Source organism: Corvus cornix, chromosome 2, assembly GCF_000738735.6.
Source record: "Corvus cornix cornix isolate S_Up_H32 chromosome 2, ASM73873v5, whole genome shotgun sequence".
In the NCBI taxonomy this organism is placed as follows: domain Eukaryota; kingdom Metazoa; phylum Chordata; class Aves; order Passeriformes; family Corvidae; genus Corvus; species Corvus cornix.
In genome coordinates this window covers 67,055,297-67,079,211 of record NC_046333.1, presented here as the reverse complement: position 1 = coordinate 67,079,211, position 23,915 = coordinate 67,055,297, and the positions used below count along the sequence as shown (strand labels likewise).

Here is a 23,915-nt window from a genome sequence, read left to right as displayed (position 1 = left end):
TGCAGGTTACCACCTGCAATTATTATGATATTGACACTGTAAAGCAAATACCAGCAAATAGGCAACTTGTAAAAGGCTCACTAAGTGTTTGCTGTCTCTGTTCCAGCGGGAGAAGGCCGCGGTTCATCAGCTGGAGGAAGAATATGAAGGCCTGCTGGTAAGCATGGGATGTGATCATTTCTGATACCCTGTTTGCTTTATTAGCACCTACGTGATTGTCAAGGGACTCTTCAGGTTTTGGCACAGTGACTGATCCATATTTAAATAATTTTATTCAGCAGTGCTTTGTAGTTTCTGAAAGTTTCGTTTTGAATCACAGACTTGAGATTAATTCATTGCCTGCTGTATAATTGACTTATTCTCACAAGAAAGTTTCTAGTTTACACCTGATGCAGGGAGTTGATCACTATGCTGGCAAAGAGTGGAACTGTACCTCCTTAATGGGAATAAATATAGTGACGAAATTAGGCTGTATATGAAACTTAAAAAGTTACTCAAAGGTAGGACTAGAACCAAATTCTGTGTAGGGCTGTTCATCTTCCCTGCTGTGGATCTTCATGTAAAACACAGCGAGAATCTTGTGCAAATGGTTTATTTAACCCTTGGGATCAGAATCTGATTCCTGGCAGTCTGATTTCAAGCAACAGGATGTGTATTATGATGTGAAGACAATGTTTTCATGAAGTGTCAACTGTGCAAAAGATGCTGCTGTAACATCAAGGATGGACTATGAGCAGCAAATGCAAGTAAAAGTGATGTTAAATATTCAGACATTTCTTGCACTTCCCTCCATACCTTTTTGCTTGCCTGCCTACCTGTCTGCTACATGTGTTTGAAATAACTTTGAGAAGTTGCTGACATTAGGTTCCCATTGTTCTGTAAATCCTGACATGTTGTCCACTGTCCACTGCCAACAGGTTTCATGGTTCAATAAACCCAGGGACATCTGCTGTCCATTGCCAACAGATTTTACAGACATGTGGGTTTTCCTGTTATTTTACTTAAAAAAAAAAGCTATGCTGTGCTGTGCTCTTGACTTTCCTTTCTCCACCCAACTCAGGCATTTATGTGTTTATGGCTTCTCATTTCTGTACTTCCTTGCAGAAATACTCCTTTGAGAGAATGGATCAGCTTCGCCAATTCCAGAACCTCATCCAGGCCACCAGCAGAGAGATCATGTGGATCAATGACTGTGAGGAAGAGGAGCTCCTCTACGACTGGAGTGACAGGAACACGGATATTGCTAGGAAGCAGGAGTCCTTCTCTGTAAGACAGCTCAGCCTCCCCATGCTTTCCATGGGCCCTCTTGGAACAGTCAGGGAGGAACAGCCTCTCTTGGAGACACTCATCACAGGATGTTTCTTCACTCTTTTGAAGTTTCTGGGGTTTTTTTATCAACAGTTTTCAATTAAGTACTGTGTAATAACCTTTTGAGGCAAGGCAGGACATTTTTTGGAAGATTTTGCTCCCATTCAATGAGTTGTCATGGTTTATTTTGACCTTGGAATGCGGCCTTCTTGGTACAGTCCACTATGGACCAGTGATCACATGCAGCTTGTGCTGGCATGCCAAACTAAGGGACTTGAATCAAGCAGTTTTATTTCTCCCTCTTAGGACTATGCAGGGGTCAGAGGTCCCTGTATTTGGCCCTGATTATCTCTCACCGGGAAGCAGAGCTATGCTCTCTTCCTCTGGTGGTTCTGCCAGCAGCATGTAGAGTGCATGGTCAGACATAGTTTGCCCTGCTCCTTGTCGTATGTGGGTGTGTAGGGAAATTGAGCATGTGTGTTTGTTTAACCAGCATTGGTGCTGATCACCAAATTGAAAAAGGAATGAAAGTTCACACTGTTAGGGAGGTGGGTTTTTTTTTTTAGTTCAGTTGTTCTGGATGTTGCAAAATGCAGTCATTTTTGCTTCCGTCATTCCTAAGAAAGGCAGAACTTTGTGTGTTTTGCTCTGTGAAGCTGCAAGCCTAGAGACTAGAATCAAGAAGATTGCACCTTCTTTGATTCTACTGTCTTCATAATTAACTTCAGTACACCTAATGGAAACACAATAGTGTTAGAGGGGATAATTTTACATTGTTACAGCTATCTGGGAAATTTTAATCAAATCATCCTGTGCAGTGTACCTTTGGAGCTTGTTTAATGCTGTGTTTTGGTTGTTTAGAAACGTATGAGTGAACTGGAGCTTAAAGAAAAAGAACTCAACAAGCTAAAGCAAGAAAGTGACCAGCTGGTGCTCAATCAGCACCCTGCTTCAGACAAAATTGAGGTGAGTTAGACTTAGTCTGATTTCACTTTCTCCTTTAGTTGTGATATGGGAAAGAGTCTCAGTGAAAGTCCACATACAAAATGCTGCATTTTTACCCAGGAAGGGTTTGTCTGCCCAAAATTGTGTCCATTTCACGTAGCCGTATGAGCTGCTCTAATAATTTTTACTACCTTCCTCTACAAACCTAGCCATTAAAAGTTGCATGATGATAGATGCATGTAAAAATTAATTCTAAGCTTAGGGAGTTATCTGAGTGTGTTGAAATTGCTGTATCTCGTTTGAGCTGACTACAGTGCAGTGGAATTTATGGTAGGAAGGCATGTCGTTGCTGTTCTGCTGTCTTAGAAGGCATGTTTTGATAAAAGCCACACCCTTTGTTGAGGGTTTCTGTTTAATCCAGGTGCAAATACTTTCTGCAGCTGAAATTCATAGTGCCTTTCTACAGCTTAGCCAAGACAGTTTTGCTTTCACAGCTTGATGTACACTTACTTTTTAATTAAAAAGGCTGCAACAATTTGGAAGACTTCATTTTGTTAGGAAATGCTGTAGTTGTTACAGTTTCAAGAGTGCATAAGAACCCTGCAACTGAAGAAGCTAAAAGGAAAAAAAAAATTAATCCTTTCTGCTTTTCAGTGTGTTTACTTTGTTAACTGTTATCATGTTGTATAAAATCCAATTTCTCCTGTAGTCAGTTTCTTTCTTAAAAGAAAGATCCTTGTAAGCTCCAGCAGTGAAGTGAAAGCTGCATGTAGTTTTTTAAAGAATATACATTATGGCTGCTTGAGTATTTTGAATCTAAAAACAACCAGCATAAAGTATCATGTTTGGAGGTGTTCCTTGAAAGAAAGAGAACATGGCAATTTGCAGCTGAAATACTTTATTTGCACTACTTTGTGTATTTCACCCCTTTTTGTTAACATACCTGGGGCTTTATGCTGATCAAACAAATTCATGTCACGAACAGATTTATCTTTGTGTCTCACAAGCAGGTATTTAACTCATTTCAGTTAGGTGGATGCTTAGAAGTTGCAAAACCATTTGCATGAGTTACATTGTTCTGGTGTGCATGAATTTGTTTTAGCAGATTTTTCATTTGCATTTATGTGGAGAGTAGATAATTTTGGTTGAGTCTAGGTGTGGGAGAGAGATCAGTGTGGTGGCCTGAGTTGTGCATATTACTGTTTTTGTTAGGCCTACATGGATACATTGCAAACTCAGTGGAGCTGGATTCTTCAGATCACCAAATGTATTGATGTTCATCTGAAGGAGAATGCGGCTTACTTTCAGGTGAGTAGTGATGTGGAGAATTCACATTACTTTTTTTAAAAGTATGGCTCCCATCACAGATGTATCTGTTGTGCATAGCACACTTGTTGCCATGTTATAAATGCTACCATTGAGCCAGAGATAAACTGGGATTTCTCATTAAAGGAGTCTATACATTTTTTGCAGACATTTTTAAGAGCTACAGCCAAATTCACAACTTTTCTCCCATAGTTCTTTGAAGAGGCCCAAGCCACAGAGTGCTACCTGAAAAACTTACAAGACTCTATCAGAAAGAAGTTCATCTGTGATAAGAGCATGTCATTGCAGACTTTGCTGGAGCAGATCAAAGAGCTGGAGGTACTGTCACACTCTCGTGATGGATTATGTTCTGCTTTTCTGGGAAATCAGCTGCCCTCTTTAGATACCAAATGTAAACCCAAGTGCACTGCAGTGTTTAAATACAGTACTGTATGAACTTGAGACCACTATATTTTTAAGTTTGTAACGAGTCCAACAAATTGCCAAGTTTCTGACATGCTAACAATTGAAAAAAAAATGAATACTTTTATTCTTAGGTGGTAGAATAGATTTTGCCTCAAAGGATAAATGCATTTGATAAATGATTCATCATGTCACTCTATCACCATAGTCTCTTTGAAAGGATATATGTCAGCTTTTTTAGCTGTTTGCTTATCATGAATTCAGTACTACTGTCCCAAATTGGAGAAAAAATGGTCAGTGGTGTAAAAGGCCAATTGATGAAGTTAGATTTAAAAGTGTAGTTGCTCCCTTTTTTTTTTGGTTAGCATTCATTTTGTTAGATTCTTTCAGTTTATGCATGTGTTTCTTAAACACCACTTTAACCACATTGAAGATTAAAAACCTGCTATGCAAATTTTGCAAACTTTGCATCTTGCCAGAGCTGCAAAGGTACTTAGTTGGATGTTTCTCTGCTCTTTTTAAAACTGCAGTGTTACATTGTAGGCCAGTCAGTCATCCCACTGGAGCTAAAGTAAGTTTTGCCGACTATAAGCTCCACATGTATCCCTCTCTAAATAAAACAGTGGGAACTAGATGCCTTTTCTTTTTAAAATAAAATTTTAACATTCAATTAATCTTTGCAGAATGAACGAGAGAGAATTCTTGAATACAAGAGGCAGGTGCAGAGTTTGGTGAACAAATCCAAGAAGATTGTGCAGCTGAAGCCGCGTAACCCAGACTATCGAAGTAACAAGCCCATTATCCTCAAGGCTCTGTGTGACTACAAACAGGATCTGGTATTGTATCCCTTTTTGGCTGAGAATTAACATCATGTAAACTAGAACATGGCAAATTACTTAGTAAGCAAACCATTGAGCTGACAGGTGTAACCCCTTTATCTGCTTTTGGTCAGCTTGAACTTCTTTAACAGAAGAAATTCTGCTTTTCTTGCCATTATGAATAAACAAACTAGGTTCTGATTGGTTAATAGATGTTGTCATGATTATTATTATTAATCTATTAAATAGCATTAATACTCATATTTCAAATTAGCACATAGAAGTCTTGTTGATAATAGGATTAAAATTGTTATACAGATGCTTCCCAGCATCCACACCTTTTTTTTTGGTGATTGCTCATCTTTCCAGTGTCTCTCTGGATCCTTAGGTGAACAATTCATCTAACAAAAAGTGAGGAATATGCAGTTAGCCATTGGTATTCCCACTTTTTTTCTGGATGGGATATGAAATGAATGTTGATGTTTTTCTTCCTCCTCAGTACTGGGGCTGCTTGGGTTTATTTCTGTATTTTTAAGTTAGCAGTAAGTTTAGATGTGCTTTCTGCTTATGTACTTTTTCCTGCACCATGGCCACACCCGTGGCTGCCTGGTGTCAGGATTTCTGGCAGTTGGAGCTGATGAATCTGGCTCTTCCGCACTCACTTCCAGTCCCTTTGCAAATAATGGATGCAGCACTGAACATCGTTGTGCCTCCAGCTCACTGGCTTAAAGCCATGCGTGGGTGCATAGCTTACCAGCCCATGTGTCCACAGTCAGTCTTTGGTGTTTGTCGGGGTAAGCCCCAGGTCTGATCATCTACAAGACTGGCAACTGCTCTGAGAATTCTGTGGCTCACACCTGGGCTTTTTTGGGTTTTCTTCACATGGAAACCAGATTCAGGGAGAAGGGGTTGATCTGTACTGATCTTTTGCCCCAGTATGAAGCTGAGATGCGCACCCAGACCTGGCAGCTGGGAAGCACTCCTGTTTCTGTGATCTAGAAGTATCTTCCTTGTCTGTCTCTCCTGGAAGCCCCACCTTACTTAACTAAACATTGTTGTGCATCCCCTACAGAAAACGGTGCGCAAAGGAGATGAATGTATCTTGAAGGACAACAATGAGCGCAGCAAGTGGCTGGTGACCGGCCCTGGAGGAGTGGATATGCTGGTGCCATCTGTCAGTCTTATCATCCCACCCCCCAATCCATTAGCAGTGGATCTTGCTACCAAGTGAGTTGCTGCCTGGGTTTCGACACTTGCCACGGGATTAGAGTTCACCCACAATAGCAACCAGTCACAAAATATGTTCTGTGCTTTGATCAGAGTACACTCCCCCTACCTGTAGGGGTGGGGGATTAAGGACTAGAACCTTGACTTGAGGAGACATGCTTCAGTGAAACTTGCTGGGATCTAGGTTGTGGTCTAAAAAGATTTAAATGTTAATGTCTGTGAGGTTTTTCTCATCTGTAATAATGAAAGTCATGTATAAATTAATTTCCAAGATTTTTTCAAGTAGAGAACGAGTCTTAGCATACTCCACATCTGGTGAGTGTTTCTTGGGATGTTTTGTGGCTGTGCTACAAGTATAGATGCATTTTGATCGTGCTTTTTTTTTTTTTTTTCATGCCAGAATTGAGCAATACTATGAAGCTATTTTAGCTTTGTGGAACCAGCTGTATATCAACATGAAGAGCCTGGTGTCCTGGCATTATTGCATGATTGACATTGAGAAAATCAGAGCTATGACTATTGCCAAGGTAAGACACCAGCTGGCCTTGCCTGCAGACCAGAGACATCCATGACTTGATGTCTGCTGTCCCAAGCAGACCCTTCAGTATCCTGTGCAGATGTATGTTCAACAAAACCATGGGCCTTCCTTTTGCTGGGTTGCACAAACACTCACACATATGGAAGTTGTAATTTTGTTAAAGGAGAAACAAAATGCTTTCCTACTCAAACACAATACAGATTAGCAGGAAGATTAGCTAAAGGAATTTATTACATACTTGCTGTACCTGTTCCCACTGTACAAGGGCATGGATAAACAGAGTAAGAGGTAGAATTTCAGACTGCTCTTAAGTTACGAAATGATGGTAACAAGGATAGATTAACTCTGATGGTACTCTTAGCACCATACTTTCAGAGGCAGCCTAGTTAGGATTTATTCTAAAGCGTGATTACTTTGGGTTTTTTATAGGTTTATTAGTTTGTTCCTTGATGATTAACTAGTCATAAAACTTCCCCAATTGATTTTTTTTTCTCTTTTATTTTAAAATTCCTTCCTTCCTTATTTCAGCTGAAAACAATGCGTAAGGAAGATTACCAAAAAATAATAACTGACCTGGAGATCCATTATCAAGAATTCCTCAGGAACAGCCAAGGCTCAGAGATGTTTGGTGATGAAGACAAACGAAAGATCCAGACTCAGTTCACTGATGCTCAGAAGCACTACCAAACCTTGATCATACAACTGCCTAATCAACCACGACCGCCACAAACAGGTCTGTTGTCTTTCTGGCTCTTGCAGAGTTTGGACTGCTGAGGTTTCTTTGTTCCAGAGGTGGTGGGTGGTGCATTCTTTTTACGTGAAAATGTTCTCTTCAATGTATGAATGGGAACATGTTCAAGAACTGTTTTGCTGTCTCCCAACATAACAAAACTGGCCATGCACAGGGGAAGATTTTGTTCTTCCTTCCTTTGGTGGGAATCTGGGACTAGTCCTCCAAAATTCATGGAACTTGCTGGGAGAATGAGAGGAATTTAGTCCATCTGATACATTTTATTAGGAAGCAAAATCTCACTGTTGCATTTCAGGAAGCAAGTTTACTTTTTTGTGAAGGAGAAATTTCATTCCCTGAAACAGCTGCCTAAGGGCCCAGATCTTCTACCTGTCCTCAGTTCTACCGATCAGCTCGGTGCTTGGATGGCTTGGGCACCGCCTTGGCTTCCTGCATGTGGGTGCTCAGTTCTCTGGCAGTTGATGCTTACCCAATTCATTTTACAGTGGTCCCAACTGAGAGCTGTCCCGTGGGTTCCTCAAACACCATTATCGTTAACGAGAGAAACCGAGAGCTTGAGAAGCAGGAGGCCTGGCTGCTGCTGGAGCTTCAGAAACTTCGGCGTCAGATTGAGGCTTCTGAGGTTCAGATGGTTCAAAGAGCTCCTCTTGGAGTGGATCAAGGGGCTATGCATGACTTTTCAGCCAGAATAAAGGACTTAGAGGTAACTGTGGATGTTTTACTTTGAGCATCTCTGTGCTGCAGAGCATGCTGCAGTTCTGTTTATGATCAGCTGGGAAAGACACACATCCTGTGCAGAAAATTCTCAGTTGGGAGCTAATCATGATGATTTGGATTAGAATTTAGCTTCTAATTAGAAAAAGTTGATTCTTGAATTTTAGAAGTCAAATTCTGCCAGGCAAGGAATACAGAAAGACTGATGTCAAGTGGCTGTGAGTTCATGTTAAGCCTCATCCAGAGCTGAGGGCCATTAAAATCCTTTTCAAGGACTTCACTTAACTATCTACCTGTAAAGTGCTGTCTGTGGGATACAGACTGGATACACGAGACTTACTATCCCTTTGCTAGTTCTTTAGATTTGTAGGAGACCAAGGAGAGAAGATTGGTACAAAAAGATTATAGGTTCAGCATGTGAGAAATTCCTGTGAGGCAATGAGGTTGCAAAAGTCTCAAGAGCAGAAGGACCATGGCTTGTCAGAGCTGAGTTTTGGAGTGGAGATGCTCAAAAAGACATATTTTGGACAAAAAAGAAACTGCTCAATATTGCTTGCCTTGAAAAAAGCAAGCTCAGCCACTGCTTCAGTCCTCAGTCAAGCTGGTTATGTAACAGCAGACTGCTTGGATAAGGAGACCAATTCCATATGTGCTGTAGAACAATCATTCAGCCAACCAAAAATGTGTAAACCAGGCATTCTGTTTTTCCTTAGGGGGTGCAGAATGACTCTCAAATAATGGCTGAAACCCTCAATAAGCATAAGGACTTGCTGCCTAACTTCAGAGGCTGTGAGAAGTATGTGTACTTGCAATCGGAGATAAATGCCCTCTTTCAAAAACTGGAAAATATCAATGGTGTTTCTGCTGGCTACTTAGACAGGTAAGTAAATTGAGGCTATACCAGTAAATATTCATATTCTTCCCTAATCCTTAGTCCAGAAAACTGCCTTTTGTACCAGTAGTGTAAAATTACACCTTCTTCTCTGCAAATTGTGTACATGTTGATGGAAACAGACACTTACATTAATTTCTTCTCTTTTCTGGAAGACTTTAAAAAAAGAAAGTGAGAAGAATGGGTATCACAGAAATTTCTTGTGTTACCTATTCTCTTTAGCCAATCATCTGCAATTAATTAAAAATATCACCCTTCCTGCCTTAGTCCATAATGGATTTGTCTTGTATCATTTAATTTAGCTTGAATGCACTGAGGTGTCTGCTCCAGGTTATTCTGCAAACGGAAGATGTGATCAGAGTTTTTGAAGTCAGACTGTCTGAAGAGGAGACTGTTCCTTTGGATCTTGATAAAGTGGAGGCTTATCGGGCTTGTCTGAAGGTGAGGGGCCAAAACCCAAGGACACAGCAAAGCAAAATTCGTAGCTGCCAGCACAGATCTATTGAGCTGGGGGAAACCCTTCCAAAACCACAGGAGATGGAAATGCTGATCCTGTTGTATTTTATGTGTAGACATACAATGTTTTGTAAATCAGGCACAGTGTTGCTGGCTGGTCAAGGGAGGGGATTGTCCTGCTCTGCTCTGCACTGGTGCAGCCTCCCCTTGAGTCCTGTGTGCAGTTTTGGGTGCCTCAAGATAAGAAATATATGAAGTTATTAGAGAGCGTCCAAAGGAGGGCCACAAGAATGGTGAAGGGCTTTGAGGAAGCCATATGAGGAGTGGCTGCGGTCACTTGGTCTGTTCAGCCTGGAAATAGAAGACTGAGGGGAGACCTCATGGCTGCCTACAGCTTCTTCACAAGGGGAAGAGGAGGGGCAGACACTGATCTCTTCTCTGTGATGACCAGTGATAGGACCCAAGGGAATAGGAAGGAGCTGTGTCAGGGGAGGTTTAGGTTGGATATTAGGATAAGGTTCTTCATCCAGAAGTGGGCTGAGCACTGGAACAGGCTCCCCAGGGAAGTGGTCACAGCACCAAGCTTGATAGAGCTCAAGAAGCATTTGGCCAACGCTCTCAGGCATGTGGTGTGACTCTTGGGGTGGCCTGTGGAAGGCCAGGAGTTGTATTCAATGATTCTTGTGGATCATTTCCAACTCAGGAAATTCTGTGATTCTATGAAATTACTGAAAGGAATATATAGGTTATTACTTCTTCCACACCCTAGTTGTTGCTGCCCCCACAGCAAGGGCAGCTGCATGGAAAGTTTCTGTAATCCATTTGTGAACACTATTGTCTGTGTTTATTTGTATCACTTGTGAATGTAGATTTGAAGGCAGTACCTCCTTTCTTGCATACAGGCTTGTTAATTACCCTTGTTGTCCTCTAGGTGTAACAAGTGAATTTGAGTATTATTGTGTGTCCTGGTTTTGCTAGAATCTATGTCAAATCTTAGAGTGAAAAGTATCCAGCCTGTACAAGGGGAAAAGGGAAATAACTGCTTTGCTGAGCACAAAGTTGTCTTGCAGATCCAGTCTTTTATCTGCCTTTATCTGCCGGTCCTTTTGTGCACTGAATGCATTTGGGGGAGCAAGAACTCTTTCATTATTTTCTGTTCTTACATTTAGTAGGGGAAAAGTGTGTAGGTGGTGTAAATGGAGCACAATCTGCTTACCTTTTTATCACGTTAAATGAGAGCTGCAGTTCAGTTGCTGGGAGTTGTTCTTAGCTGGTGTAAGTTTGAGCTACACCAAAAAAAAAAAGAAAGCTTGAGCATATCACTGAAGGCTGTAGCCATCCCTGTGTCTGGGGGATGCAAGGCAGAGCCTGTGCTGTATATTTGGTGTTGTTTGGTGATGCACAGTATGCAAGTATATGTACCTAAACAAATGTGTGTGTGTGTGTAAAGAAACATCTCCCTGGAAGATGTCTATAAACATGTAAATAGGAAAAAAAAAATCTGTGCAGGTTTTTAGATGTTTAAAAACTGGATATGCCAGTCCTGAGGCTCGATTCCACAGCTGTTTCAAGTGCAGAAATCTTTTATACGTCAGTGAAATTTTCTAGTCAGTTGTTTCTAGGAACAAGCAAGATTCTTATTCTGCTCTAGTAACTGCTCTGCAGAGTTCAGAGAAACTGAAATGTTGGCTTCAGAATATGATAGCATAGACCTTAGGTTTGGAAAATTATTTAGTCTAACTTTAAACACATTTTTAAGCCAAATTGTACCAAAATAGGTGTTTCACTTTAAATAGGTTAAGTTCAGCTGACATCACTATACGTACCTTACTGAGTTAAAAACAACATCTTTAGATCCCAGCATATTGTGCATGCTGTTCAGTTGGTCAAGTATCAGTATCTTCTCCAGAAAAAATTAAATGACATTTTGGTTTTTTCTCCAGAAAATGAAAGCAGACCTAAATATGAAGAAGTCACTACTGAATACCTTGGAAAATGAGCTGCAGAGAACACTTCAGATTCACTCACAGTCTTGCCAGTCATACACCCTGTATGACATGGACATTGGAAAGTACTGTGACAAAGTTACCCAGCTAATAGACCGCTGGCAGAGGGCTGATAAGCAGATAGATAACAGGTTTGTTCATATTTTTGTAGAGTTTTCCTTATTGCTATTGCTACCAAGAACATCTTAGCAGTGAGTCTAAAAGAACTGTTGTGCACTAATCTTTGCTTCCAAAGGACAAATAGTGACTTCAGGGCAATAAGACTTGAGCAATTGTGAATAGGTTGAACATACTTCAAAAGGAATTGTGTAAGACCAAGCAGAAAAATATAGTTAACCATGCAAATGTCTAACCTATGTGCTAAAGAGTTGTTCTGATTTTCTTTTTTTTTTTTTTTTAAATTCTTACTAATGTTCTTGGATTAAATACTTCCAGTCAGCATTTTCCCCCCTCAAAAAAAAACAACCATGCTTATTCCTAAACACCCTATAGTTGAGGGTTAAAAAAGTAACACTAAGAATTAAGTAACAAAATCGAACCTTGGATCTGAATCTTGAACTAAAGGCATATTCTGATTGGGTGGGTAGGGGAAGGGTCGTGGTATGGCTTGTTTTGGTTTGCTTTATTTTGTTTTTATCTGTGGACAAAATGTAGTCCCAACTGGTTTCACTGGTTGTTCAGTGAAAACTGAGAACAAGAGTACTGAAGTCAGCGAACTTGATTTTTATTACTGCAGTTTTATCCATCTCTCACTTTGACAGGAAGGCCCAGCCTCTGTGTATTACAGAGTTACTCAAAAGTGAGGTATTAAAAACCCATATTGGGTGACTGAGAACCAATACAATTCTCATTTAAAATTTTTCTTCAGAATCTCCTTTTCAGAGCTTCCTGTAGTTTTACATTAGTTTATTTCTGTGTCTTATTTCTGAAAACTGTGTAAAGAGAGAGAAAGAGAATGCACTTTCAATTTTGACAGGTTTTTCCTTTTTTTCCCCTAGATCATGGGATTTAGAAAGGCAGATCAAACAGCTGAAAACTTACCGAGATCTCTACCAGGCTCTGTGCAAGTGGATCTGTGATGCCAAGCGTCGGCAGGATTCTATTGAGTCCATGAAGCTGTGTGATTCCAACACTATCATGAGATACCTACATGATCAGAAGGTATGTAGCACCTGAATGAGTTGTCTTCAATTATCTGGATTTTAAATTGTTTTGCTATACAGAAAATACCAGTATCAACACAGTCTGCAATACTGTGGCCTGTTTTGAATTATAAAGTATGCAAGCTACCAAAAAACACCACATATGTAGAAGGCAGGAGGGAGGAAATATTATTGTCCTCATTACTTTCTGTCAGCACTGCAACAGATTATGATACAGATTATGAACAAGGCTGGTTTTGGCTCCTTCACATTCACTGACACTTTTACACATCAGCTTTGAATTAATTCAAGGGACTGTAAGATCGTGCAACTTATGGGACAAATTACAGCACAAAAATAAAAAGCAAGTCACTACATCTAAGCTAAAGTCAAGGAACTCTCCCTACTCAGCTCTGGGTTCAGTTGCTGGGTGTTCTCTCTGAGAACAGCCTTCTCATGCCCAGAGAGCTTGCTGTTGTACAAACTGCCAGCTGCAGGTCATTTCAGGTCTCAGCCTCAGGGGCTGCAGTAGTCTCCTGCTGCAGGTGCTTTCTGATGGAGGCAGCGTGTACAGGAGGAAATACTGGTAAATCTTGCGGGAGTGTTTCAAGGCTCACTTTTCTCTTGACAGAACTTGCACAGTGAAATCTGTGGGAAGCGAGACAAAGTCGAGGAGCTTCTCAAGCATGCAGATCAGTGCTCAGCTGCAATTAAGGTACTTGGATCTCAGCATTTTTGTGGGGTGTGGTTTTTCATGGTCAGGCACATCCCATTGTCTCTGCTCTGCTGACGGGTGAAGAGTCAGCTCCCTGATGTGTGCGTACAAAAATTGGCGGGGTGAAGTACTTCTGAGTACAAAACACAATGAAAGCAATTTGTGTACTTACCACCTGAAGACTATGGGATCATGCAGCAGATACCAGTGAGAGCTTCTCTTCAGGTGAATCAAAGCCTCCTTCTAGCCAGACCAAACTTTCCAGTTCACATGTTAGAAATCATAAGGAAGTCAAGAACAGCTTGGTACCTTAAAAATTAGATCTGATGAGGATCTGATCTAGGAGGCAAGACAAATTCAGATTGGCAGGAGGAATGGTGTGTAATAGCCGTGAAAACCAATAGCATAGAGAGGGAATGGTTTTGTGGTCCTTGCATTTTTATGTCACCTTTATATCCTTGCTTTCTCCAGCTCAATCTTGCTCTCTGCAGCAAAGGTTTTGTTATATATGTGACATGGCGTATGTGATACAAAAGAGATGCAGAGACTGTTATTTCTGATGAAATTTGGGTTGATAACAGTACTTAGACCAGTTACTCCCATGAATCTTTTTCATCTGAGTAGCCCATAACTTACAGAAACACTTGTCTTCTTGTTTTTGTAAAATGTTTTTTCTCCTTTTCCCTTGTCATTCTCCTTCATGAATCTCCACAGGGGTACTTTAACTCATGAGCTTCTGTTTATGACAGGATCATCTGTACATGGTCAGAAATATAAACAAGGGAAAAATGTAGCTTTTCATTAAGAAAACAAAACCAAAAAACCCCAAAACCTTGCATTTTCTGAAATAGATTACCAGAGAATTCTTTGGCAGTTTCTCAATGGGTCTTGCTTTTCCTCTTGTTTTTCAGGATTATGAACTACAGGTTGCTTCCTACAGTTCGGGATTAGAAACCTTGCTCAACATACCTATCAAGAAGAGTGTGGTTCAGTCTCCTGCAGTGCTGATTCTACAAGAGGTATCTTTCTTTCCTCCCCATCAGTTTTTTGAATACATTTGTTTGTCTGTGTGAGCCCTTGTGAGTCCTACCCAGCTGTATTCTAATACCTGGCACCATCACTGGTAATGTGCACTAAGCACGTAATACGGCACAAGGAATTAGTGCAGAACAGTCATTGTGCTGTAAAATCAGACCTGGGCTTGTTTAGGCAGTAGATTAACCCTCAGGAATTTACCTCATTCCTGTGTACTGTCCACTGCATACATATTGTGAGAAAGGTAGATTCGTGCCCCAAGTGGTTTAGTGGCTTTCAGCCTGGGAATTAACTGCCATTAAAAATTTAACTTGGGTTACTTGTGACTGTCAGACCAGAAGAGCATGATGGACCAGGGGATGATGGCTTGAATTTAATATCACATCAGCCATGGGGAGAAAACAATCTTGAAAAACAAAATAGGTATGCATTTTTCAGAAGGAGGAATTAACACTTTTGGGGTCCTCAGAAAGTTGTGTGAATTTGTGAGGAGGAGAATTTGCTTTTTACTTTGTCAAGTGATGTGTTTGCTAAAGTAGATTGGAATCCTTTAAATGATCTGGACATAGGTACGTTCATGTCTAAGTCTAGTACAAGCTGCTAACAATTCTGTTTCTTTTGAAGGCTAATGAGGCTCAGTCCCGCTATATAGAGCTTCTTACAAGATCGGGAGATTATTACAGATTCTTGAGTGAAATGTTAAAGAGCATGGAGGATTTGAAGGTATTCTAACTCTTATTTTCTTTAGCTTTCATTTTTATCACGGGTTAGAAAACTATCACGGATCAGAGGCAGAAAAGTATAGTGTAAAATAGCTCACAAAACTATATCCAGAACTCAGAGGTGTCCTATGAAGGAGGCATATTAGCAGTGTCACGCATCTTTTGTGAAAGAGTACAGTGTTCTGTGAAGTGACCTCCAACGTCACATGTGAAGTGAGGTAGAGACCTGGTCTTCTTGGTAAATAAGGAGGTGCTCATCAAGGCACAACGAGTGATCCTTCCCTGCCCATCCCAGCCTTGACCTCAGTGAGAGTACATCTACCTCAGTGCTGAAAACTTGTTCTTCATGATTAAGGGCACCTCATTTCAGCCCATATTCTAGAGTGTTTCAAAAGAAGCAACTCCTGTTTTGATACAGCTCAGTGAAAAAGAGGGGCCCGTTTAAGAAGTTGCATATATGGAATGTGATTTTTACCCGTTAGAAAATCACGGAGGTTCTAAAGGTGACTATTTCATGCTTTCTTGGTGAACTTTTGATACACCACATTTTACTATCAATAATGCACCTCCCTCCCCCCATCAAATATTTTTTCCCCTCTGAAAGTCATTATATGCTCATTTCTGAATAAGGTTTGAATAAATAAGGATTCCAGAATTTGTCTTGATGACATTAAATTAAAAAAGGGTTTTACCTCTCAGTGAAGCATCGAAAAAATTTATTTTTAAATTTTCAGTGTTACAAATTTATATTGTATTGCATATCATTATTTTGAAGCAGTTGTCACAAGTATTTATGGGAGTTTTTCTGTTTGTTTGATTTTCTGCTACCATATTGCAGATGAAAAACACCAAAATTGAACTCCTGGAAGAAGAACTCAGGCTTGCTAGAGATTCAAATTCAGAGACAAGCAACAAACATAAATTCCTGGAGCAAAATCTGCAGAAGTACCAGATGGACATTTCTCAGCTTAAGGCAAAGCTGATGAGTTTGGAAGAAATGAAAAGACAAGCTGAAATGGATGGAAATTCTGCTAAGCAAAACCTAGACAAATGCTATGCCCAAATAAAGGATCTAAATGACAGAATAACCAGGTTGACTTATGAGACTGAAGATGAGAAAAGGAAAAGGAAGTTGCTGGAGGATAGATATGAGCAGCAGAAGAATGACTATGACCAACTGCAAAAAACGAGACAAAATGAGAAAGACAGTCTTGGTTGGCAAAAGTTAGAGTCTGAGAAGGTCATCAAAGAGAAGGAGTACGAGATAGAAAGATTAAGGGTTCTTCTTCAGGATGAAGGCACACGGAAGAGGGAGTATGAAAATGAGCTGGCTAAGGTAAGAAACCAGTTTAGCGAGGAGATGAGTAATTTAAAGAACAAGTATGAAACAGAAATTAATATTAAGAAGACAACAATCCAGCAGATAGCTGCACAGAAAGATGATGATGCAAAAGGCCTCAGAGCCCAGGTTGACAGACTGACAAGAGAGAACAGAGATCTTAAGGATGAGATTGTGAGGCTGAACGATGCCATTCTGCAAACAACAGACCAACGGCGGAGGGCAGAAGAAGATGCTCTCCAGCAGAAGGCTTGCAGTTCTGAGGTGTCACAGCAGAAGCATCAGTTAGAGCTGGAGCTGAAACAGATCATTCAGCTCCGTGGGGAAGACAACTCCAGATACAAGCAGGCTCTTGAGGAGGCTGCCTCAACTATTCAGGATAAAACTAAGGAGCTGGAAAGGCTAAAGCTTCAGCTTCAGGAAGAGGCTAAAAGCCGATGGGAACTTGAAAATGAGTTGGCTAAGGTAAGAAACAGTTATGATGAGGAAATTATTAGCTTAAAGAACAAATATGAAACTGAGATTAATATCACAAAGAACACAATTCACCAGGTCACCATGCAAAAGGAAGAGGAGACAAATAATTATAGAACACAGCTTGATAATGCCATGAGAGAAAATAGGAATTTGTGTGAGGAAATTAGGAGACTGAAGAACACAATAAGTCAGACAACAGATAATCTACGGAAAATAGAAGAGAATGCTCAGCAGCAGAAGGCAGCTGGCTCAGAGCTTTCTCAGAAGAAACAGCAGCTGGAGATTGAGCTAAAACAAGTTATTCAGAGGCACTCTGACGAAAGCATGCGGTACAAACAGTCACTTGATGATGCTTCTAAGACCATTAAGGAAAGAAACAAAGAGATTGAAAGGTTGAGAAAGTTGTTGGATGTAGAAACAAGTCAGAGGAAAGAAGTGGAGGATGAGAACAGTCAGTTGAAAAGAGTCCAGTTTGACCTGCAGAAGGCAAACACGAGTGCTACTGAGACAATTAACAAGCTGAGGATCCAAGAGCAGGAACTGGCCAGACTGAAAATTGACTATGAAAGAGTTTCACAAGAGAAAAAAGGCAGGGATCAAGAAAGTGCAAAGTTCCAGAGCACTGTAAAAGACTTGCAGATCCAGAAACATAAGTTGGAGGAGGAACTTTGCAGACAGAACAAAAATTTAATGGAGGAGACATCCAGGAGGAAAAAACTGGAGGAGGAAATAGAAGGCATGAGGAGATCTCTGAGAGACCAGTCGGTTAAAATAACTAATCTCACACAGCAGATAGAGGAAGTATCTATTGTAAAGAAGAGGAATGAAGATGACCTTAGACACCAAAGAGAAGTATTAGATGGTCATGTGAGAGAGAAGCAAAGATACATGGAGGAGATAAGAAAATACACATCAGATATTGAGACTTTACGTCGTCAGTTGGTCCAAGAACAGGAGCAATTAAAACAGGCTCACCTACGATACGAGCACTTACAGAAAACCTCTGAGGAAAAAAGCAAAGCCTTGAATGAATGCAAAATAGAAATTGAAAGGCTTCAGTCTCTCACCGAGAACCTCACCAAGGAACACTTGTTACTGGAGGAAGAGCTGCGAAATGTTAGATTGGAGTATGATGACCTCAGAATGGTCAGAAATGAAGTTGATGAGAAAAATACCACCATTGCTGAACTAAAGAATCAGCTTCAGATGAGCAGCAAGCAAACCCTGGAACTTCAGGGGTTGATTAATGATTTACAGAAAGAAAGGGAAAAATTGAGACAGGAAATTGAAAAATTCCAAAAGCAAGCTCTAGAGGTATTCACACATATTTTGATCCCAGCTTTACTGTCTCTCCGATATATAATTAATTGCAGTGTCCATTTGAACAAATTAATTCACCCTTTGCTGTTTGAAGTCACTGTACTTGTGATTAACATCTCCTTAATGACCCTTCCTCTTGTTAATTTTTAAATAAAAATGGCAGGATTTGGCCACTTCCTTAGCCTCTTTACTCCCTGGGAGCTGTTCTAGGGAGCCATAAGCTCTCGTCACCTCGGAGAGCCTTGTCTTCAGCCCTTGCCCCAGAAGAAACCTGTGTTCTGTGCCAGTCTCCAGCAAACCATCCTAGGGAAAAATGAAAGCACCTGGAGAGTACCACTGTACTTTAACAGTTCCCTGCTGGCTGTGTGCTTCCCAGGCTATTTCAACCAGGATGGCTTAAAGCCATCCTTTGAGGTTGACCTGAGTGCTGTCACAAGCTAAACTGGCTAAAAACCCCAGAACCAACAAGCTGTCAAGGTGCTGATTAGCTGGGTAAGATGTTGACTACAAGTGAGGATTGAAAGTCATGTTGTCAGCTGTACCTAAGGTACTAAAAGTCTATCTTTCATGGGCTGTTTTGGGGATTTATGTTCCTAAGTCACTAAGGGCATTTGAAAATTTTACTATTGGCCCTTATTTCTTAAACTTTAGGTGACAACATAAACAAGTTAAGAAAAACATTTTTTAATATTTTGTTCTGCCTGGTTTCCTGTACAAAGAGCTGCTCTTTAAATATATACAAGTGAGCATTTGTGAAAATGTTTTTTTCCTAGACTTGTCCATTATATTTCTTTTCTTGTTTCCTTTATTGTTTTTCTTTCCTTTATTCTAAAAATCCTAATGCTGATTTTTAAAAAATACTAACATTTAGCATTATATAACATCTGTGCATATATATATATACACACACACATATATATATGCTTTTATTACAAATAGATAAACTTGTATTCAGTTTAATATGGACTGCATACAAATGTGCATGCCTGTGAGTGGTTTTGCATATACATATATGAAGACATTGCGAGACTTAAAATGCAAGGCAACACAGGTAAAATTGTTCGGAGTGACATGTGAAACTAACAGGAGAGCAAAAATTGAGTAATGTATTTCCTTTTTATCCATGTATGACCAGTCCTTAGCTGATGCAAATTCCCCTGGATCAGTAGGACTGCCAGGACATCTGCTGAGCATCAGACTATTAATGAGTCTTGAATGCTCTGTGTGTTTGTCAGTGTACTGTGAGAAGAATCACAAAGTTATAGAGAAGTAAGTCAGCCAAAGACTGAGGCTGTGGGTAACAGAATAAAGTCTCTTGAGTCTCTGGCAGTACTGCAGACACTGTAAGTGAAGGGATAATGTGCCTTCCCTGGCTTATGTATATCCATAATCTTGGGTAGGGCACTGCTGTGACTAGAGTGTTTTCCAGTGGGAGCTTGCTGCAGGTTAAATGACAGGCTGGAGAGCATTGTAGGTGGAGGGCATAACTCTAACCAGCACAAACTCTAACCATCCTTTCTTGGTTTATTTCTCCTCCACAATTGTAGGCATCCAGTAGGATTCAAGAATCCAAAAATCAGTATAGTCACATTATGCAAGAAAGAGAAACCCTGCTGATAAAAATGAGTGCTTTGGAGCAAGACAAAGCCAGGCTGCAGAGATTAGAAGAGGAACTGAACCGTTTGAAAGTTACCCTGGAATCAGAATCACGTTTGAAGCAACGCCTGGAAAGTGAGAAGCAACAAATTCTCAATGATCTCAATCAGTGGAAGAGCCAGCACTCCCGAACAGAGGAATCCATAAGGAAGATCCAGTGTGAGAGGGAGAAGAGCGAGAGGGAGAAGAACAGCCTGAGGAGTGAGATTGAAAGGCTGCAGATGGAAATCAAACGGATTGAGGAGAGATACCGGTGCAGGCTGGAAGAGACCGCTGTCAAAAACCAGTCAGAGTTGGAGTCAGAGCGTCTCAGGCTGCAAAGAGAGATTGAGAAGCTCAAGCAGCGCCCATATGGGGCTCACAGATCTACGCAGACCGAGGAAGACTTCTGTATTGATGCCTCCAAGCTGGTGTTCAGTGGGCTGCGGAAGAAGATCACAGCCATGCAGCTGTATGAGTGTCAGCTGATAGACAAACTCACACTGGATAAACTGCTGAAGGGGCAGAGGTCGGTGGAAGAGGTGGCGGCTGACATTGAGCCCTACCTCAAAGGGGCAGGTGCTATTGCAGGGGTATCCCTTTCGCCCAGACAGAAGTACTCTTTTGTTGAGGCCAAACGGAATCAGCTGCTTACAGCAGAGAATGCAGTCCTGCTCCTAGAAGCCCAGGCAGCAACAGGAGGTGTGATAGACCCACATCGAAATGAGATATTAACAGTGGACAGTGCTATCGCCAGAGATCTGATTGACTTCGATGATAGAGAACAGATCTATACAGCAGAAAAGGCTATTACAGGATTTAAGGATCCTTTCTCAGGCAAAACCGTGCCAGTATCTGAAGCCATCAAGAAAAGCTTGGTTGACAGAGAAACCGGGATTCGTCTGCTTGAAGCCCAGCTGGCTGTAGGAGGGATTGTTGATCCTGTCAACAGTGTTTTCCTACCAAAAGAGATAGCTTTATCTCGTGGGTTGATTGACAAAGACCTGTACAGGATGCTAAACAACTGCCAAGGCAATACAAAGAACTTCATTGATCCCACCACCAAAAAGGCAGTCACTTACATGCAGCTGAAGGAAAAATGCAGGATTGAACCACACACTGGTCTGCTCCTCCTTCCAGTGCAGAAGAGGAGTATGTCATTCCAAGGGATAAGGCAGCCTGTCTCAGCAGATGCACTGCTTGAGGCTGGAATCATTAAGGAATCAACCAGGAATGACTTGGAAAGAGGTGCAATTACAGTGGAAGAAGTGAGTGAGAGAATTATTGATTTCCTTCAGGGCTCTAGCTGTATTGCTGGTATCTACAACGAGGCAACTAAAGAGAAACTTGGCATTTACCAGGCTATGAAAATAGGTTTGGTTAGGCCGGGGACAGCCCTTGAACTCCTAGAAGCCCAGGCAGCCACAGGATTCATAGTGGATCCTGTCAGCAACGTGAGGCTGCCTGTTGAGGAAGCTTACAAAAGAGGCCTTGTTGGAATTGAATTTAAAGAGAAACTTCTCTCTGCAGAAAGAGCAGTCACTGGGTACAAAGACCCAGAAACTGGAAACATCATTTCTCTGTTCCAAGCAATGAACAAAGAGCTCATAGAAAGAGGCCACGGCATCCGTCTGCTGGAGGCCCAGATCGCTACTGGAGGGATCATTGACCCCAAAGAGAGCTACCGCTTGCCAGTAGAGACAGCCTACAAGCGTGGCTACTTCAATGAGGAGCTCAACCAGATCCTCAGTGATCCAAGTGATGACACTAAAGGGTTCTTTGATCCCAACACAGAGGAAAACTTGACGTACTTGCAACTGAAAGATAGATGCATAAAGGATGATGCAACAGGGCTCTGCCTTCTGCCCCTGAGAGAGAAGAAGAAGGTGGTGCACACCTCACAGAAGAACACCCTTAGGAAGCGCAGGGTGGTCATTGTAGATCCAGAAACAAACCGGGAGATGTCCGTTCAGGAGGCATACAGCAAAGGCCTCATAGATTATGACACCTACACGGAACTAGCTGAACAGGAGTGTGAGTGGGAAGAAATAACTATCACAGGATCAGATGGCAGCAGTAGAGTAGTCCTTGTCGACAGAAAAACAGGTAGCCAGTATGACATCCAAGATGCCATTGATAAAGGCCTGGTGGAGAGAAAGTTCTTTGACCAGTACCGTTCTGGCAGCTTAAGCCTGACCCAGTTTGCAGACATGATTTCCTGCCGCAATGGCACTGATGAGGTGTTCCGGCATGAGTCAGTGACTCGGTCTCCCACTGTGCTGAGTGTCAGGAGTTCTTCTTCAGTGATCAGGAGTGGTTCTTTCTCAGAGACCCCAGATGAGTGCAGTCCTATTGCAGCCATATTTGACACAGAAAACTTGGAGAAAATCTCCATTTCAGAGGCTATACAGCGGGGCATCGTGGATAGCATCACCGGGCAGCGGTTACTTGAAGCGCAGGCCTGCACAGGTGGCATAATATGCCCTACCACTGGCCAGAGGCTTTCACTTCAGGAAGCCACTAGCCAAGGCATCATCGATCAGGATATGGCCACACGTCTCAAACCAGCCCAGAAGGCCTTCCTAGGGTTCGAAGGCATAAAGGGTGGACGCAAGAGGATGTCAGCAGCTGAAGCAGTGAAGGAAAAATGGCTGCCTTATGAGGCTGGGCAGCGGTTCCTTGAATTCCAGTACCTCACTGGAGGTCTCGTGGACCCGGAAGTGCGTGGAAGAATAACTACTGAAGAAGCCATTAGGAATGGATTGATTGACGGTCGCGCTGCCCAGAAATTACAAGACACCAACAGCTATCCTAAAATTCTGACCTGCCCCAAGACCAAGCTGAAAATATCCTACAAAGATGCAATGAATCGGTCAATGGTGGAAGACATCACTGGGCTTAAACTGTTGGAAGCAGCCTCCGTTTCCTCTAAAGGCATATCCAGTCCTTACAATGTCTCCTCGGCACCCGGCTCTCGCTCTGGCTCTCGCTCTGGCTCACGTTCAGGCTCACGGAGTGGGTCTAGGAGAGGAAGCTTTGATGCCTCAGCAAGCTCTTCATATTCTTACTCATACTCAAGCTTCAGCAGTGGGTCTATTGGGCGCTAATAACAAGTGAGGGAATGTGTCTGCATTTTATTATAATTTAGATTATGGTATATTCTGTTTACTAAAAAAAAAAAAACACCAACAAAGTAACTCAAAGCAAAGCCTTGAAGTCTTTTCTGGGTGTGTTACCCTTTTCTTCTGAAAAAGCTGTAAAATGCTTGAATGCAAACTTATAGAATATAGATTGGGGAATGCAAAAGTAATATTTGTGAATTTTGAGTTTCGGTTCCCATTTCCTTTTAGTCTTTGGATTTTAATAGGTCTCTGTATATTTTAAATACTGTGTCATGTGCCTTCTCCTGTTATCCATAACTATCAACCTATAAGGTGATAACTGAGGTTAGAAAGTCTTGGAGTAGTTAACTTTTTTTCTACATAGACCTTTTTCAATTTGCTATTATGAAAAAAAAGATATTAACAATACGGACAGAAAATGCCCTTAATACTGGTTTAGAATCTATACCATAAACATGAAACTGTCTTTCAGATGCTCTACTTCTTTATGTTTGGCTAGCCATTTTCTGAAGCATAACTTGGTGGATGTAAAGGGCTATTATTAGGCTGGGCTTCTGTTTTACTATTAATCCATATACATTTTCTACTGTTTTGCTTTATTTCCCTGTAACGAAGAAAATAAAAAACATCTAACTGTACCATGTGAGCTATTCTGGGCAATAAACTTCTCAAGTTTTAAAGTATTTGGTGTGTACTTACTAATTTTATCTGTGGACCTTCTTGGAGGTGCAGGTTGGAGAAAGAACCATTTTTAAAAGTAGTAGATACTAGCTTTGTTGTAAAAAGTGTACAGGCACACTACTTTTCATGATGCTGAGCCATCACTTTTGTGAATGAGGACTTCTGATTCTGATTTTTCAGTAGGAAAATGAAGATATCACCAATAATGGAAGCTATGCCCTAGAAGCAGAAAGCCTGTTTTCTCAGTTGCTTATATTGATGATGATAGGAAGCATATTTCTTCTGCTTGTGATCCAGCTCATTGTCTCTGCAGCTACAAGGGACTGAATCAGATTCTCCCTTAT

The 23,915-nt window shown here is 41.2% G+C and overlaps 1 protein-coding gene across 3 annotated transcripts in view; it reads left to right on the top strand.

Moving 5' to 3' along the window:
• Window positions 1-23,573, top strand: part of LOC104691380 (desmoplakin) — a 39,215-nt gene extending 15,642 nt beyond the window's left edge. Inside the window, exons 6-24 of one of the 3 annotated variants that reach the window (XM_039548233.1) lie at window positions 107-157; window positions 1,105-1,266; window positions 2,170-2,274; window positions 3,466-3,561; window positions 3,772-3,897; window positions 4,665-4,817; window positions 5,872-6,026; window positions 6,427-6,553; window positions 7,093-7,297; window positions 7,801-8,018; window positions 8,743-8,909; window positions 9,224-9,362; window positions 11,321-11,514; window positions 12,382-12,544; window positions 13,157-13,240; window positions 14,152-14,259; window positions 14,900-14,998; window positions 15,836-16,333; window positions 19,681-23,573. In XM_039548233.1, coding sequence (XP_039404167.1) covers window positions 107-157; window positions 1,105-1,266; window positions 2,170-2,274; window positions 3,466-3,561; window positions 3,772-3,897; window positions 4,665-4,817; window positions 5,872-6,026; window positions 6,427-6,553; window positions 7,093-7,297; window positions 7,801-8,018; window positions 8,743-8,909; window positions 9,224-9,362; window positions 11,321-11,514; window positions 12,382-12,544; window positions 13,157-13,240; window positions 14,152-14,259; window positions 14,900-14,998; window positions 15,836-16,333; window positions 19,681-22,875 — 6,045 coding nt within the window. In that variant the 3' untranslated portion in view covers window positions 22,876-23,573. Of the gene's footprint in view, window positions 1-106; window positions 158-1,104; window positions 1,267-2,169; window positions 2,275-3,465; window positions 3,562-3,771; window positions 3,898-4,664; window positions 4,818-5,871; window positions 6,027-6,426; window positions 6,554-7,092; window positions 7,298-7,800; window positions 8,019-8,742; window positions 8,910-9,223; window positions 9,363-11,320; window positions 11,515-12,381; window positions 12,545-13,156; window positions 13,241-14,151; window positions 14,260-14,899; window positions 14,999-15,835; window positions 18,128-19,680 lie in introns of all 3 variants that reach the window. The other 2 variants (XM_039548231.1, XM_039548232.1) reach the window with 2 other exon arrangements.
• The last annotated feature ends 342 nt before the right edge of the window (window positions 23,574-23,915 follow it).